Genomic DNA, 16422 nt, shown 5'->3' with positions numbered 1-16422 from the left:
ATCAATCATTAGTTATGGTTGATTTATTCCCCGAACCACTGATATCAGGGATGTGTGTGTGTGTGTGTGTGTGTGTGTGTGTGTGTGTGTGTGTATTTCCCAGATAGAATGGAAGAATCCCAAAGTGTTCTTGTGGTTATGTTGGGTTGGGGTTGTAGAATTGTGTGTGATCCCTTTTCTGTTTTTCAGAATCTTTCCCCATGAATGTTCTCCATCATCATGGTAAATTATAATGGAAATTACTCAGAGCCAACTTTACAGAGAGATCCCTCTGACACCCATGTTTGCCGAGAGGTTCCTTTGTGCTGCTCACCTGAGCTGCCTGTCCCTGCACACAGCCACCATCACCAGCAGGTTGCCCAAGATGGCCATCAGGATAACCACTGCAAGGAACGTGAGCAGCACGACCTTCTCCACGGACGTGAAACCCTCGTTGGAACTGGAGGTTATGAAACACAAAACACACAGATATGAGGGAGCATCAGACACATTGGAAAGGCCATTTGTTTGCCTCCCTCAGCCTTCAGGAAGGTCATGTCATCCTCATCAACCAGCAGTAGCAACATGTATTATGCACCTGAACTTGCCAAGCTTTGCCATCACTTGATGCCATCCCCAGATGGCTGGAGAATATGAGAGGGGGACTGTGCAGGTGAATAGCTAGCCTTGACTGCATTTTTTTGTTTTGTTTTGTTTTTCTCCAGAGACTCACCTTGCCTAGTAATCAGGTATGTACTTGATTGGTTTCTTTATTGCACACCTGACTCATTTACAGTGCAAGCTCCATCAGATGAAGACCTCAGCTGTTTTATTCATTGAGGTGTGTTCAACTCATGATTCTTGCTTATCAGGTGGAGGAGATGATCAGTGATCAATGGAAGTCACTGGAACCTAGGTCTGCATGAACACAAGGCTACGTGTTTCTGTATCCTATTCTAGCTTGAGCAAAAGCTATAGGTTTATAGGTGGTCTGTCTAGGAAGAGACAGCCATAGTCAACAGGTATTCTTGTAACAGTTCACACATGACCTCAACATTCTGTGAAGCCCACAGGAAAAGAGGCCCTGGTCCCTTTGACACTCACATCCTTGTTGATTTCAACACCCGATTAGAGTCGACAAATTATTTTTTTGCCAGTATAAGCTCAGGATTTGCTTTATTAGGTTGGAGTGTTCCTTCTCAATAAATGCACAGTATTTGCAGGGTGCTCTGAAACTGCATGAAACAATTATGTTCATCATGTCACAAAAAACATCCTTTTAAGAAGTTTGGAAAGATTTTTAAAGTGCTGGACATGAACTGAACATGTCAGCATAGAAAACTGGGGATAGAGAGCTGTTGGGACACTTTAGAGCTCCATTTCTGCAGTGCCAATTCATTATATAACATGCTGCCTGTGATTGGCTGCTACTTGTCATTCCCATATTCTTAAGTTCAACCCTTAGATGATGTGCAGTAACCAACCAACGTTTCTCATCTTCATAGTGTGGACTGCCTGACATAACTTTCAGAATTATTCTATAAATCTCCCTCACAGATTGTCTCTGGTTATATTTCCACTGTAATTTCCAGTGGCAGTAAAGTCTCTGGTCTATAGTATGTGTGGTATGTGACCATATGCAATGCATACTGAGTAGGCACGTGCTAGTTTGCTGGCTGAGTAACTGGCATGCAATATTCCACAAAGGGAGACATATTCTTCACTGTATTTCAAAGCACTCTTTGAAAGCACAGAGGAGATTTTTTTCCTAAAACAGAGAAGATCCAGCAAAAAGATGTTTAAAAGGGGGATTTTTTTAAATTATCAAAAGGAATATTCTACTTGAAATAAGAGTAGATTAACATATTATTCATTCAACTGAAATATAGGCCTACTGTGTCTACAAGAAAAATAGAGAGTAAACAGATATGTAAGAAAATAAGTAGTGCTAGTTCCAAAAAGGGTAGGGAGATGGGGGCTGTGGGGGTTAGAAGGCTGCCATCTTTGTGTTTGAAGAGGAATGTGCATGTGTGCACAGAAATGTGGAACTATACTCTCCTATGTGAACATGTGAGGAGGGCAAAGTTGTCTTTCCATTTTTTTAGGGTTTCATTTTTGTTTGTTTGTTTTGTTTTGTTTTTGAGACAGAGTCTAACACTAACTTAAAGCTTGTCACTTGGGTTATATTGGCTGGCAGGGAACTAAAGGAATCTACCTATCTTTGTCCTCCAGTCATAGGCAAGACCACCATGCCCAACATTTACTAGATGAACACATATGTGCATGTTCATGGACACATAAGCACACACACACACGTGCACACACACACATATGTACCTATAAACACACCCCTATACCTGCTTGTATACAAATACACACACACTCTACACACAAAAAATATTTTTAAGATGCTGTTGGTGTTGCCTCACCCAGAAAACTGACTCAATTGGTCTTGTCTATAGTTTGAGTGTCAGAACTTTTGAAGCTCCAAGTTATTCTGATTTGTAACCAAGGTTGAGTCTCACTGAAGAAGGCGATAAGGACCTGTTCATTGCCAGAGAGAGACTTCAATGGCTTCCTGGAATCGCTTTGAATTTCTGATGCAAAATTTATTTAAGAACACCTGGCTCAACTGAGAGACTAATTCACAGTTTTTAGAATGACTACAGTCAAAACAGAGCAAAATAAACAAAACCAAGTGTTAACGTGAATGTAAGGAATTTGGATATATATATATATATATATATATATATATATATGGATTATAGAAGGCTCGGTGTGTTATCAGAATGACCACATGAACCCAGAAATTCAATTGTAAATACATATTCCAAAGAACTGAGAACAGGAATACAAACAGAATGTTTTATACCAACATTCTTAACAGCATTAGTAATAAAAAGCCTGTAGACATAATCTAGTGGCTTATATCCATGAACAGGCAGTAAATAAATCAGGATGTAATAGATATGTAAACACATACATGTATTGGAATATTATGTTTCCATAAAAGGCATGAAGGAGTGACACATGCTTCAATATTGATATACACTGAAGATATCATACTGGGTGAAATGCACCAGAAATAAAAGAGCAAATATGTGATTCTGCTTATATTAGAATCACAGACTATACAAATTCACAAGAAAAGAAAGAAAATTAACAACTCCTCAGACCTGGGATTGCAGGGCAGTGGGAATTATTACTTAATAGGTAGGAGTTATCTTTTGAGTTGCTGGACATTTTCTGGAAATAGTATTGATGATAATAGTTCCACACCATTTTGGAGGTACTTCTTATTACAGAAACATTTGGTCATTATTTAATATATTACTGGCCAACTGTATGTGTTTTATTATAATACAAAAAGAATATATGGATGAGTATACATCAGGATGCTACTATATAACACTTCTGTGTTAGTGGTCAGTTGGGCTGGGTATTTTATGTTACTTTCTTTCCTACAATGGATGAGGGGAATATTACCCTTAGCAGGTGGATTCACTACATAGCTCATGCTCCCCATTAGAACCACTTTCCCTCTGCTGATTTTCTTCTTCTAGGAAGAGAAAACATGTTCAGAGTGTTTGTTATAGATACCTCTGGTTGAAATAATATGTATTTAAAGAATGTGGGACGGAGGTTCAATGTCATGGTTCATTTGTGGCATGCCAATTAAGAGCTGGAAGAGGCTAAACTTTAAATTATGAGTGATAAGCTCAATTTAACCATAGAAAGAATTTTTATGGTTAGGCAAAAATAAGTATAAATTCCAGTAACAGTAAGTAAAATAAATTAGGAGTTACTCTTTCAAAGTCCGTGTTAGATCCTTGGGTTGCCTCTGACACCCTCCGGGAACACCGTCAAGAGCAATTAGACAGTTCTTACAATAGAGGTGCCATCTATGCTAAATGGGTTTTTTGACAGCCTTTCCTGTGAGAAATGTTTCTTTCATTTCTTTTTCAATGATCTTTTGACCCATTAACAAAGAAATTCTATAAACTTGCTGGCTGGATTTAACATTTTCTCTGTTCTTGGTAAAAGAAAACTCAAAGACTTAAACCTGAGTTCTCTATATAGGTTAGTTTAAATAAAACCAAATGTCAAAGGACAACATTAATACAAATAATAGTTACAAATAGCAGAAGCCTGTGCATGCACTAACATAAGGTATGGATTATGCTACAGATGGCGTTTGCTTCCACACTGGTTCTATTAATAATAAGTCACGTGACTTTAAATCATTCACTTATTTCCTCTGAGCCTCAAAAGTTAGATCAAATGTCTTAATACCCAGCAAATACATACTGAGGGGCAACGACATGCTAAGTGCTGTACTGGACACTGTCACAGTCCTCATCCCCAAGGAGTTCACACTATGGCAGAAACAGAGAAGACAGAAGCAGACATTCACAGAACAAATGCAGATGTGCTCAGTACGGCAAAATTGTTCTCTCATTCTGATGTTTATAATTCACTGAGTTTCCTTTCTCAAATACAGATTCTGTTTGTATAAATCTCAGGCGAAGTGTAGGCATTTGGCTTTTATAACCTTGTGTCACATGGATGCTCTTCTTGCATTCTCTTCTATTCTGTGGAGGGAGGATGAAAGTACATGTGGGTGTGCACGCACACAGAAGCTGGAGGTTGACCTTAGATGCTGTCCTCCATCGCCTCTCCACCTTGTGTTCTGAAATAGGATGTCTAACTCACCCTGAAACTTACCAGTTCAGTTACTGTAGCGTGCTACAAAGCCCAAGTGTCCTCCTGTATCTCCTTCACCAGTGCTGAGATTACAGGTGCATGCGACTATGTCTGGCATTTTAATGCACATTCTGGGGACTGGATTTAGATCCTTGTGAGTCATCTCTCCAGATTTCTGAATTACAAAACTCTAAAGGGCATAAACATGAAGGGGTAGTATAGAGTGAATAAATGAGAGGAAAATGTTAGGTAGTCCAGGAACACTACAGATGACATTCAGGTGACCTTTGCAGAGGATTCAGACATAGAGGAAATAAAGGAGTGAGGCTTATGAGCAAATGCCTTGAGACATGAAAACCGTTTGGGTTCTCTCTCAGAGAGGAGAGCACCTGAAAGAGCACACAAAAGTACCAAGTAGTAGACTCTGAGGACCAGTCTTCCCTCATGAGAAGCTCATGTCCTACTGGAAGATGTAGAAGTGTAGGAGCAGAACAGTGTCATATGGGAATGAATGTGAGAACAAGTCAGAAGAGCTATCAGGTGAGTCGAAGAATCAGAGAGAAGAGGGCTTGGAGTAGAATTGGGACGATGAGGAGAAAAGAGTGGGCTGGAGAGATGGCTCAGCACTTATGAGCGCAGAGGTCCTGAGTTCAATTCCCAGCAACCACATGGTGGCTCACAACCATTTGTAATGAGATCCGATGTGCTTTTCTGGTGCGCCTGAGGAGAGAAGAGGGTGGCTCATTCGAGGCAGGAGAGGTGGTCTTCTCATAGAAGACAAACTGGTTGTCTGGTGCCAAATGGTCAGTCAAAAAATCATGCATACAAATAACAATATAGAAACTGAGAAAATCATATTTAGGAATATATATGTGTGTATATGTATATATGTATATGTATACAATAAAATGAGAAAAGAGAACATGAGTTTAAAAAAGAGTGGGGAAGGGATATTGTCTTAGGGTTTCCATTGCTGTGAAGAGACATTATCACCAAGGCAACTTCTATAAAGGACAACATTTAATTGGGGCTGGCTTACAACTTCAGAAGTTCAGTCTATTATCATCAAGGCAGGGAGCATGGTAGCATCCAGGCAGGAGTGGCACTAGAGGAGCTGAGAGTTCTACATCTTGTTCCAAAGGCAAATGGGAGAAGACTTACTCCCAGGCATCTAGGAAGAGGGTCTCAAAGCTCACCCCCACAGTGACACACTTCCTCCAACAGGCCACACCTATTCCAATAGGGCCACAACACCTAATAGTGACACTTCCTGGGCTAAACATACTCAAACCACCACAGGAATATGGGAAAATTTGGAGGGAGGGAAGGGAAAGGAGAAATGCTGTAACTATTTTATAATCTCAATAACATGAAAAAAAAAGTTTAAAATATTGGTAGACTCAAAGAAGACAGTGCTAACCACAAAAGGGTTAGCATGCAATATGTTATTTAATATCCAATATGGAAAAAGAATAATGTCATGGGTGGTTCGTGAGAAGTAAAAACAAACCATATTTCTAATTTGCATACATAGAAAGATGCTATAGTTTTATTAGATGGAAAAATAAGGTGTGAAATACTAGCAAGAGCTGCACATATGCATGTTCAATAAGGCAGCTGGGAGCTTGTAGCTACAACTGAAAGGGATAGCCACACAAGAAACACACATGGTATTTGCCTTGGAGAGAAATGTAAACATCCAAGAAGGGGTCAGAGTCTTGACTAAACATGATGTAGAGAAGGCAGCAGCTGAAGATAGGAAAGAAAGTAGAGAGCATCTGCAGAGAAGCAGAGAAGAGTGGCATTGTAGAAGACAGATGGGAAATATGTTCCTTGATAGCAGTTTGTGTTGCTGTGCGCATGGGTGGAAAGGTAAGAAGATCTCAGTGCAACTGGGATGATGGATGGAAAGGTAAATAGAAATGTGGGAAGTGGGGGCAGTGGTCACACATGAGGCAGCTTTGGATGAAAGTCAAATGACAAAAATGTCCAATGAAAAGCAATCAAATAATCTAAGAGAGCCCCAGGTTTCTGTAGGCTGATGCATTGAAATGCTGAAAACCAGGCTAGCCTGTATCCTTCAGAAAAACTTGTTGAAGAGAATATGTTTAAAGGAATAGAGAAAAGCAGAGGACAATAACTATGTACTAATAACTATGTACTAATAACTATGGGGTAAAACTGAGAATGGACCAGGCAGGATTACAACAATTCTTTTATGTATTTACAAATTGACCATCATAATAACGTTATGTTGATGAGAGACCTTTAGCATTGGGCAAAAATCTCTGCTAGAGGAAAGGCCTGCTAGCCCACATCTTAGGATCGCCATATACAACGGAAACATCTTTGAAAATACACAGTGTGTGTGCACTCACAGAAGGTCCTGAGCAGCTCAAACATTCCTATCCAGCTTCTATCTTTGCCCCTCCCCAGCTCACAAACTTGGTGCACTCACTGTAACATCAGAAGATGCTGAACACACAGTCATGAACTCAAGCAAGCTGGCTCAAGAGCTAAGTGATGGCCAAAGATCTCTAGCCCACTAGTAAATCAAATAAAGGAACAAAAGCAGAACAGGAAAAATTCAGAGTCCATTCTGCATGTTCTGGGGAGTTCTGTGATTGTGTGACATTCGGAATACTGGTGAAAGGGGGTGACCAGACAGCCATGTCTAAGAGAGAGTCTCAGAAAACAAACACCATACTCTCAGTAACAGACACTTTAAAGAGAAAAGAAGAGAGGGAAAGAGAAAAAGGCAAAGCTTGCATGTCACTGCAGGTGAGAGAGGAAAGATGCCAGCAAAACTCTCTTGTTTTAGCACACAACTAGAATAGCAGAAAATAAATACTAAGTCAAATAAAGTCAGGACAGAGATTGATGGCAAAAAGAGATACCGGGGACAAAACCTGAAATACTGGAAATGAAAAACTCAATAAACGAAATACAGAGCTCCATAAGAAGTTCCATCCACAGAATGAGTTAGTTTTTCCTTGAATGTTAGACAGTGCACTATGTTCTTTAAACAAGAATTTTAGCTAACCAAATAATGATATAGTGTGAAGATTGTATCTGTAAAATAATTTTTGAGGATTCCTGGGAATACTGATTATATCACCCCTGAATCTCAAAGAGTAACATCCCAAGGAGTTTGGAAATACTGATAAATTGTCTTTGTTTCCACTGTATATGACAGGTTATAAAATGCATCAGTGTAGCTGAATGAAATACTTTGATTTAGTTTTGTAATATTCATATGGAATTACAAAAGATTTGAAATAACCAATAGAATCTAGAGTAAAAAGAACAATTCTGGAGATATCACTATAGAGAGTTTTAAGTTGTAATGCAGAATCATAGGAATAAAAATAGCCTGGTTTTGGCATAAAAACAAACTTGTAGATCAGTAAGAAAGAATAAAGGGTCCAGGTATAAACCCATGAGCCCATGCCTATTAATTTCTGGCAAAGATGACAAAATGCACATGGGGATGGGGAAGGTAACCACTTCAACAAATAGTGCCAGAAAGATTGGAGGTGTATAGCTAGAAAATCAAACTAGATCCTGTCTTCACGATCTACAAAAGTTGCTGCCAAACGTTTCAAAGACCCTAATGTAGACCCAAAACACCGAAGATGTCAGAGAACAACTTAGGGCCAATGGTTCAAGATGTAGACATAGACATTTTGAACTGGACTCCAGCTCTGAATGAAATAATACCTGTTGGCAAATGGCCTCATGAAATTAGAACGCTTTTGGACAGCCTACAGACTGGGAAAAAGATATTCCCAATGGTTCAATATTGGCATGTACCATGGAGGTAACCAACAGCTGTCTAATTAGACCTAAGGCCCCCTTCAATAGGAAGGAAATTGTGCCCAGTATTGTAAACCTAGGCATATATCCATTGTTGGTGCGGACATTACTGCTACTTTCTCCAATTCAGGAAAATTCCCAGTTGCATTTGTAATATCTATCCTTATGTGCACAGGCAAGTATAGCTCTCACCCCTTACCGTTTTAGCTTGTTCTGCAGCAGAGACAGAGCACTGCAGAAAGCCACAACTGACCAAAACACACGGAACAACTGACTGTGGAGTGTTCAGCCTCAATAATACATTTACACTGAAACCCATACACCGACAGCTTAGAGAATACAGTGTAAAGGCCCTGAAAAATTGTAAGGTATGGAAGACCAGTATAGATGCTACAAGATTGCATCTTCTAGATACAACAGGGAAGCTGGACCCATGGACACTCAATCCATGGGTACCTAAGCAAAACCTGAAGATGACAATGGTATGTGAGATGAGAAATCCTACAAGGGCCCTTCTCTCAGTGTCAACTGATGGCTGATGAGAGAGGGAGAGAAAATTCTTTCCCTTCAGGAGAAGGCTCCTGATAGGTTGTGCAGTCCCAAATGGGCAGCCCTAAATACAATAAATACATTTAATGTATTTTAAGTGATTCTCTTCAAAATGCAAAGTACATATTGACTTAAACAAATCTGCTTAATGTAATGTAGATTTAGGTTTTCATCTTTATCCTACCTTCAATAACCTTTAGATAGTGTTTTTGTTTGTTTGTTTGTTTGATTTTGCTCCCCCACCCCCTAAATAGCCTAAGATTCCACCATCTATTCACACCATTTTACATTGTTTGCTTCTCTTCTTTCCCTCCTTCTCCCTTCCTTCCTTTCTTGATGTCTGTCTTTCTTTAAGATATCAAATACTAGATTTGTTATGTTGTTTGATTTCTTGTTTTGTTGTTACTATTGTTCTTCTTGCTTTTCTTTAATATTTTAAATGTCTTATCTGACAATATCATATATATATATATATATATATATATATATATATATATAATATTTCAATCAAATTCATCCCCTCTCCCTTACTCTGTCTCAGCCTCTCTAACATTCCTCATCTGGAATGCCTTGTCTTCTGAGTGAGTCCCCCTTACACTTCCACATCTTTACAATTTTATTGTTTTATGACCTACTGAGCATGAGTGGGGTTGTTTGCAAGAACACCACAAGTGTGAGACACTAACCAGTGGTTATATTTACAGGCAATTTAGCAGTTGTTATACCATTAAAAAACCAGGACTTCCCTCTGCCAGGAGGCACTAGCTGTCAATAATTTGTTGGGAGGGGTGGGGCCTCATGAGACTAAGTTTGGAGCTGAGTCGAAAGATTGGACTGCCATACCTGGGGATCCATCCCATAATCAGCCTCCAAACGCTGACACCATTGAATACACTAGCAAGATTTTGCTGAAAGGACCCAGATATAGCTGTCTCTTGTGAGGCTATGCTGGGGCCTAGCAAACACAGAAGTGGATGCTCACAGTCAGCTATTGCATGGATCACAGGGCCCCCAATGGAGGAGCTAGAGAAAGTACCCGAGGAGCTAAAGGGGTCTGCAACCCTATAGGAGGAACAACAATAGGAACTAACCAGTACCCCCCGGAGCTCGTGCCTCTAGCTGCATATGTATCAGAATATGGTCTAGTCGGCCATCAGTGAAAAGAGAGGCCCATTGGACATGCAAACTTTATATGCCTCAGTACAGGGGAACGCCAGGGCCAAGAAGTGGGAGTGGGTGGGTGGGGGAGTGGGTGGAGGGTATGGGGGACTTTTGGGATAGCATTGGAAATGTAAATGAAGAAAATACCTAATAAGAAAAAATTTTTAAAAAAGAATACCATTTTAATTAAAGTAGTAGTAGAACATAAGAGGGTGGTCATTGTTAGCAAATAACATAAACAATACTATAAGTGTATCTTTCAAAAGTATATTCTAGTTCTGTTACACAAATGCATCTTTTCCCTGTGGCTTCTTGAGAGACCAACCCTACAATAACCAGACTATGTATAACAGTGTAATTCTAGCTGAAAATCTGCGGAACCCACACCTGAATGCATGAGGCTTGTTCCACTCTCTGATTCCCTAGTTTCTCCTTCTACTTAATAACAGCATAAGACTAACAATAGAAAGACAGTAAGGCTTCCAAGCTGATTACCGAAGATGTGTGCTTCCTGTTAGTGCATCTCCTGCTTCCCTCACCTGCAGTCCCCACTCAGGGCACCTCTGAAGGTTTTGCACACTGCAGGGCTTTTCTGCTCTTGGGCTCACCTTTGAGTCTTGGCTAAATGCAAGGCATGAAGGCTAGCCCTCTTGCTATGCACCCTCAGAATGAACAGTCTCTGTGTGCTCTCCTTTGTTAAGTTTTGGTTTATTTCCACATTCTAGATAACGTTACAGTCACTAGGAAGTCTATATTTTCAAAATAGCAATTTTTTTTTCCTGGAAGAGATATTATTTCTTATGCCCTATGTTACTTTGTGTTGTTTCAGTAAATGTTGAGGTCTCTTAGTTAGTTTTTCGATAGACTGATTTTCCTCGAGTGCTTTTTTAAAATGAAGGAATAGATAATAGTATGTGTGTAGGACCGTTTCCTAATCAGAGGCATCCTCTTCTGCCTCAGCAGCAGTCACCCAGAGGTCTTGATTAAAACTCAGATTGCCAAGCCCACTCATAACAGTTTCCAGTTCAACACTTTAGGGCTAGAGGCCAGTTCTAACCAGTTCCCAGTTGATGCTGATGCCACTGGCTTGTGAAATGAACTCCGAAGAGCATGACTTGAATACTTGGAAAGAGGCCATTAGTCTGAATCTGCATCCTCTCATCTTTCCCAAGTGCTTTTCTCCTCAGCTGAGAACCTTGCTTGGGAGTGGGTAGATCTTTACAATGATCACCTACACGGCTCCATATGGGAAACAATGCATGAAAGGAAGGTTTTTCTCTTTTTAATTCTGGCTTATTCCATCTTCACACTTACGCCATCTGATATCACTATGCCGCCAGCTGGTTCTGAGACAATATCCTACTTCTGTCAAAGGGTGGAGCTGGAATTTAAGCCCATGGATTCTGATTGTAAGTTCAGTGCTATCCCACTAACATTGGAGCATGCTAATTTGGAACTGAGTAAATTTCCTTTTAAGGAAAGTCACTTCTGTCTACGAGCTTAGGAAAAATAGGTTGATGGTGACAGCTAATATGCTTATTAGCCAGAAAAAAATGCTGGATATAGAAAATGGTAGGGGAAAAGAGAGTAGATTTACTAGTCCTATGAGATAGAAATTAATATATAATGGAATTTCTTTTAGTATTAAAATAATTCCCACTGATTTTCAAGAGAAGTAGGTAACTGGTACTTGTGTGGTGACAGGTCATTCTGAACTGGACCCAGCACTCTCCTGGAAGTTGCTAGTAGAGCTTTGGAAACTGAAGATCATACATAATGGCATGAGAGAGCCTCCAAGTTCAAAGAGGTTCTGTCTGTACACAGCATTTCAGAGTTAAAAATTCCAAAAGAAAGAAGAAAGACAAAGGATATCAAGATCAAAGGCACTGTTCGCTGAGCCATGCGTGAGGCTGTTAAGCAAAGCCAGATCAGCTTTGACACGGTAACAATACACCAGAGCAGATCCTCTCCATGCAGCACGTTAACGATCATGGATCCATCCCTTTGGGAAATGAGAATGCTTAATGATCGTGTCCATAAATTAGGCCATAAAAGAGGCTCTATCGCTTTAAGAAACTTCATTCTCACAAAGTAGAGAGAGAGTAGTTGCAGAGATACATTTATATTTATTTGTGGATTCCATATAGAATCTCTTGACTTATTTTGCCAATATGTCTCTACCCACAACTGTTTGGGAAAACGCCTGCTCAGTACAGAAATATCTTCGTTTGTGCTAAACGTATGGTGTTTCTTCAGCTTTTGGCCGATGGTTTCTTTGAAAGGATTACCTTGTCTGTAAGAATGTCGGTGTGGGATTGAGGAGAATGGGAACTGTGTACAGCCTCTCTCTTATGGTCAATCATTTACTCGAAGAAGCACTCAACTGAGGGGAGATTTCCCCATAGTAGTCTGCTAATGGCCTGCTCCCAGTCCATTTAAAAGAAGGAAAAGCAAAATAAAATATGCCCTTTGCTTAAAGCTACTCTGCTGTGGGCACAGCCAAACAATAGCTGTGGCCAAGCTCGGCCCACTGCATTTTTGTAAATACAGCTTTCACTGGAACACAAACATCACCCTTCATGGCTTTAGGGATTTTTATGGTGACTTTCATACGACATAGACAGAATCCAGTGATTATTTCAGAGCTTTATGACCAGCTGAGCTGAAACTACCTACTCTCTGTCTGCTTATGCAGAAAAAATTGATGGTCCTCTATCTTTAGGAGCCAGAGATAAATTTGATCGAAAGAAGAATAGGAATAACAGGTGTGGTGGCACACAGGTATAATATCAGCAGTTGGGAAGCTGCTTAAAGAGACAGAAAGACTGGCTTAAGTTTGAGGCCAGCGTAGATCACAGAGTGAGTTCTAGGATCACTAGGGCTACATAAGAAAGACCACATCTCAAAAATACTAAAATATAATAAAAACATCAAAGAATATTGTGTGGAAACAATAAGATTAGGGGGTCACTGAAGATGACTGTATGAATGACATATATATATATTCATTCTTTTTACCTGAGCAGCACCTTCCCATTGGCTGAGCCAGAGACAAAGCGTCACATCTCTTTCTTCCTTATTACGCAGTCTCTCGCTTCTCCCCAACTTTCTGTCAACCCATTTTGTCTCTGTCTAAACAATCATAAACACCTATCCTCTTACCCATTTGATCTGCTGCCCACTGGTCAGCTGAGATTTAATATGGCCTCAATTTAACCCTTGCTTCTCTTGCCTCCGTCTGCTTTCCAGTCTCCTACATGGCAAACCCACCTTTCCAGTTAACCAGGCAGTGATATGGGAGAATTCTTCATAGGCCTCCTTCTCTAATGCTCACATATGTCAGCAGATTCTTTTAACTCTGTCTTCTAGATGTCACCTTCTGTGTGCCCCTTTATCAGCTTCTGTTCAGCTTCTGTTCAGTAGCACCGGGCTTCACGGTTGCATGTTGTCTCACGCTCCCAAACTGGGGATCCAGGTTCCACTACTTTCCACATACAGTGCAGTCACACCTACACTTTGCAAAATGTTAAAAAGTGGCACATACCACTTCTGTATTTACCACCCCTGACATGACTCATCACTCACTGGAGAGCCACACCCAAAGCCCTCACCATGACCTAAATGCTGATCTTAGGAAGCTTGCTCATATTCGACTCTATGATCTCAACTCACTACTCTCCGTACATCACTCCAGAAACAGACGTTCCCAAGCTTCCTTAAGTTCCCAGAATGAGCTAAGCACGCTCTCACCTCCAGCTTTCTCAGAAGATGCTGCCCTCTCACCCCCCAGCTCCGAATCTTCCTATCCACCCAGATCTCTCCATCTGGGATCTGATCAGCACACTCTTCACATCATTCGGGTCTCTGTCAGATTCTCCTCTGCAGACAGAGAATGTTTCTGGCCACCCAAGTTTAAAATAAACCTCCTCACTCTCCATCCCTTTGCCATGTATTATATTGATGTTTGTAGCAGTTACCTGGCATGCCTCCCCCTGAGCATCAGAGAAAGACAGACAGAAGGAGACGGAGAGAGGCAAATGAGAATCTTAGTAGAAGGTTAGCAGAAGCAGTAAATTGGTTGATTAGGTTGATTTCTTTCTAGTTCCCACAACATTGACGTGAACAATTCACAGCAGTGTTAAAACAGCAATGTGTGGAATACTGGAAGAAGGAATTAATGAGTGAGTAAGCTAGCTCTTAGTTTAGTGTTCTGGCTTCTTTTTCACAACAAGTCATATTACTGAAGTCAAAATTTGGGGAATTTTCACAGAAAAAAAATACTAATTTTCTCTCTTTGCTACAAATCCTGTAAATAGCTTCCCATTGTTATTTTAGTAAAATACCAAAGTTTGACCTACTTACCTTTCTAGTTTTATTTTTGACACTGCAGCATAATCAGCTCTGAGACAGAAAAATATATAACCCCCACTAAGAGGTCCTTCGCTTTTAGCCACTCCCACCTTTCACCTTTACGGGGCAAGCTGTCACATTTCCTTCAGTCCAGGATCAAATATCTTCTTAGCTGGGCAGTCACCTATGACTCCAGGATTGTTGCTGTCCTAGATGCTTCAGGAGTGCCTTGTAATTATGTGTCATAACTAGTTGTATTTTTAATTAATTTTAAAAGTTAGCATATAGAGCAGAGAGTGTTTTCACACATGTGTTGCTCTCCATCCCCTGACCCCAGCCTTCCCTGTACAGCTGCTCTGCTCTCTTGTCTCCTCCTCTCCATCAACACGCCTCTGCTTTCATGACCTATAGATATTCCTGTGCCTTCTCTGTTCCGTCTACATCTCTCTATGTCTACGCCTGCCTCCTCTTCTCCTCTCATGGTCCCCTTTCATGACCTCTTCACATACATACACGTGGACCTATTTGCACATACAAAAACTTAAACCTAAGTTCCACACATAAGGGGAAGCACGAGGTATTTGTCTTTGAAGTCTGGCTTAATTTGCTTACCATGAGGACTTATTACTCTTGAATTTTCCACCAAGTGTCATGATTTCATTTTTCTTTACTACTCAATAAAAGTCCATTTATCTGCCGTGTATAGGGTGAGAGGGCAGCATATTCTGAGAAGGATGGAGGTGAGGGTGTGCTTGGCTCATTCTAGGAACCTAAGGAGGCCTGGGAACCCCTGTGTTTGGAGCAACGTATATGGAAGGGAGAGAGTAGTGAGCTGAGACCATAGAATGGAGTAGGAGTGAACGTCCTAAGACCATCATTTAGGTCTGCTTTACAACTCAGTAGAAGTAACTGCCCGGTGTAGTACCACATTTGCCTTATCTGTCTGTAGATGGATACCTAGGCTGGTTCCATTTCTTAGCTATTGTGAATAATATAGGAATAAACACACACGTGTAAGAAGCACTGTGGTGGGACTTGAAGTCCTTTAGGTATATCCCTGGTGACTGTGTACAGCTGGATAACAAGGTGGTTCCACTTTCTGTTGTTTGGTGAAACCTATACATACTGATGTCCACAGAGACTCTGCAAGTTTATATTCCCACCCGCGGTATATGACAGTGCCCCCTTTCCCACATTCTCATCTGCATTCCTCGTGGTTGCCGTTCTGACTGATATAATTTACATTCTCCCTGATGGCTAAGAAAGCTGAGCCCTTTTAAATATATTTATCTGCCACATAATAGTCTCCTTTTAAGGAAGTCAGCTCATCAGCCCATTGACTGACTGGAAGTTATTTTGATGTTTGATTTTTACAGTTGTTCATTCAAATCGGGTATATATACAAAGGCTACTGCGTGTGGTGCTAATTGCATATTAACAACGATATCATAAGGGCCGCACATTATTTTTACAATAAAAACTTTCCTGGAGCAGTGGAAAATATTGTATCATTGGGGAATGGTGGTTTCAGCAGGGTTAATTCCTATGACAATAAGCTGCCTGTGTTTCATCTACTGAGAATATGTTCTTTTTGGTGAAGCACCAACTGATCTTTAATTACATGCAAGTAAAAGGAAAATTAACGTTTAAATTCCATGTCTTCCTCTGTGGTATTCTTTTGCAAATGAGTAAATCATGTTCCTGAAGTTATGGAAAACGGATTTTTGGGTTTGTTTTGTTTTGTTTTGTTTTGTTTTGTTTTGTTTTGTTTTCAGTTCTTTACACGTTTTAGATACAGATCCTCTGTCTGATAGTAAAGATTTGTTTTTCATAGTCCTGGGTCTTGATGCTGCTGTTAGTTTT

The 16422-nt window shown here is 40.3% G+C and overlaps 1 protein-coding gene across 2 annotated transcripts in view; it reads right to left on the bottom strand.

Moving 5' to 3' along the window:
* Positions 1-16422, bottom strand: part of Htr4 (5-hydroxytryptamine receptor 4) — a 169787-nt gene that overhangs the window by 82382 nt on the left and 70983 nt on the right. For both annotated transcript variants that reach the window (XM_021150569.1, XM_029471990.1), the window contains exon 3: positions 314-439. In XM_021150569.1, coding sequence (XP_021006228.1) covers positions 314-439 — 126 coding nt within the window. The remainder of the gene's footprint in view (positions 1-313; positions 440-16422) is intronic.

The sequence above is a fragment of the Mus caroli genome, chromosome 18 (genome assembly GCF_900094665.2).
Source record: "Mus caroli chromosome 18, CAROLI_EIJ_v1.1, whole genome shotgun sequence".
In the NCBI taxonomy this organism is placed as follows: domain Eukaryota; kingdom Metazoa; phylum Chordata; class Mammalia; order Rodentia; family Muridae; genus Mus; species Mus caroli.
This window is presented reverse-complemented; position numbering and strand designations above follow the sequence as displayed.